At 44.9% G+C, this 1,893-nt stretch overlaps 1 protein-coding gene across 1 annotated transcript; it reads right to left on the bottom strand.

Annotated features, from left to right (window-relative positions):
* Window positions 1–66: 66 nt before the first annotated feature.
* LOC121965465 (fer-1-like protein 4) lies at window positions 67–1,765 on the bottom strand (the record flags this gene model as incomplete). Its single annotated transcript, XM_042515609.1, has 5 exons — window positions 67–247; window positions 338–506; window positions 588–672; window positions 776–838; window positions 1,634–1,765. Coding segments are annotated over 5 exons (630 nt in total), but the record flags the coding sequence as incomplete, so codon positions are not given.
* Window positions 1,766–1,893: the final 128 nt, after the last annotated feature.

Genomic DNA, 1,893 nt, shown 5'->3' with positions numbered 1-1,893 from the left:
GAAATACAGAAAGAAAGAAAAATTATATATAAATAACAACAAATGTATATACACTTGTTTGATTACCTGTTGTCCAGCGAAGATCACCTGTACGTAGGGATCAATGAAGACCGTCCGGTCAGTGACCTTCGACATCTTGGCCATCAGTCCCGCCTCCATCGTAGGCAGACCCTCGGCTCTGTAGACACGGACACGGAAACGAGCCCACGGACGCTCGACGGCCATGCCGCGAGGAAGCAGCAGGTTCCTGCGAGAAAGACAGAAGGTCAAAACCTGGAGCCGATCACGCCAGCTGCTGAAACTCATGTTACCGTAGTGACGACGTGTTCTCACGGACTTTTCTATGTCCTCGCTGGACCCGGACGTGGAGGACGGTGGCAGACTGGGCATGCTCAGAGCGTCTCCCTTCATCAGCACGCTGAGGCTGGCCTTGACGTAACCCTTGATCCCTGACCTGGTGTCGGCCGGGTCGGTGAGAGGAGCCCACTTCTGGTAGAAGCGGTGGTCTGGAGAGGTCAGAGGTCAGAGGTCAGTGAGTACTGTGAAGTATTTTGATCAGAGTACTGCAGTGTGAGCAGGACTGGTACCTGGCTGGTTGTACACGGTGGAGATGTCGATCTTAAAGGTTCCTATGTGGGTCAGCAGGAAGGCCAGAGTCCGTCTGTGGAACACCTGAGAGGACAGTCACAGGTGTTCAATTAGGCCACGCCCACTGTCTCTCTCCATGGTAACAGCAGTAGAAACACAAGTGAAAAATGAAGACAGTAAAACTGACCTTTATCTCTATGACTTTATCAAAGAGGATCTGAGGAGTCTCTTGAAACTCAAACTGGAAGTTCTGAAAGAGGAGAAGAAGTCAACAGATGTGTCCTTATTATACTGTTGTGTACTGTATTCTACTGTATTCTACTGTATTCTGCTGTACTCTACTGTACTGTATTTAACTGTATTCTACTGTAATCCACAGTACTGTATTTCATTGTACTCTGCTGTACTCATCTGTAATGTATTTTACTGTACTGGACTCCACTGTATTGTAGTTTACTGTACTCTCCTATACTCCACTGTATTCTACTTGACTTCAATGTACTGTATTTTACAGCACTGTACTCAATTGTTTTCTACTGTACTCCACTGTATTCTATTGTACTCCTCTGTACTGTATTTTTTACCTGTATTACATTGTACTCCACTATATTCTACTTTAATCCACTGCATATCACTGTATTTCACTGTACTGTATTTTACTGTATTTGTCTGTATTCTACTGTACTCTACTGCACTGTATTTACTGAACTCTACTGTACTCGATCATAGACTACTGTGCTCCACTGTATTCAGCTGTACTCAACTGTATGCTTACAGTGCTCCAATGTACTGTATTTTACTGTATTCTAAGGTATTCCACTGTTTTCTACTGTTCTCTACTGTACTGTATTTTACTGTATTCTACTGTACTCCTCAGTACTGTATTTTATTGTATTCTACTTAACTCCACTGTAATGCATTTTACTGTATTCTACTGAACTCCACTGTGCTGTATTTTACTGTATTGTATTGTGCTCCACAGTATTTCACTGCACTCCACAGTACTGTATTGTACTGTACTTTACTGCACTCTCCTCTGTAGTACCTCGTTGTAGAAGGGGCAGTTTGTGGATTTCTGCGTCACGGTGTGTTTTTTCTGACCTCCCACTCTGATGAAAACTGCAGGGTTGATGTTCACTCCAACCAGCTTCTGAGCCTCCAGGATGTTCACATTCACCTGCGCACAGACAAAGAGACTCCCGCTGAGTGCTGAGCACCAGATTCGATGCAGATTCTGCCTCAGCGGTGGAGCAGTGCTCAGGGATGCTGGAGGGTTTGTGAAGTTTGCCTGTGTTTTGTGGAGGC

The sequence above is a fragment of the Plectropomus leopardus genome, unplaced genomic scaffold, assembly GCF_008729295.1.
Source record: "Plectropomus leopardus isolate mb unplaced genomic scaffold, YSFRI_Pleo_2.0 unplaced_scaffold20126, whole genome shotgun sequence".
In the NCBI taxonomy this organism is placed as follows: Eukaryota; Metazoa; Chordata; class Actinopteri; order Perciformes; family Serranidae; genus Plectropomus; species Plectropomus leopardus.
The sequence above is the reverse complement of the archived record's forward strand: the minus strand, read 5'-3'. Positions and strand labels throughout refer to the sequence as shown.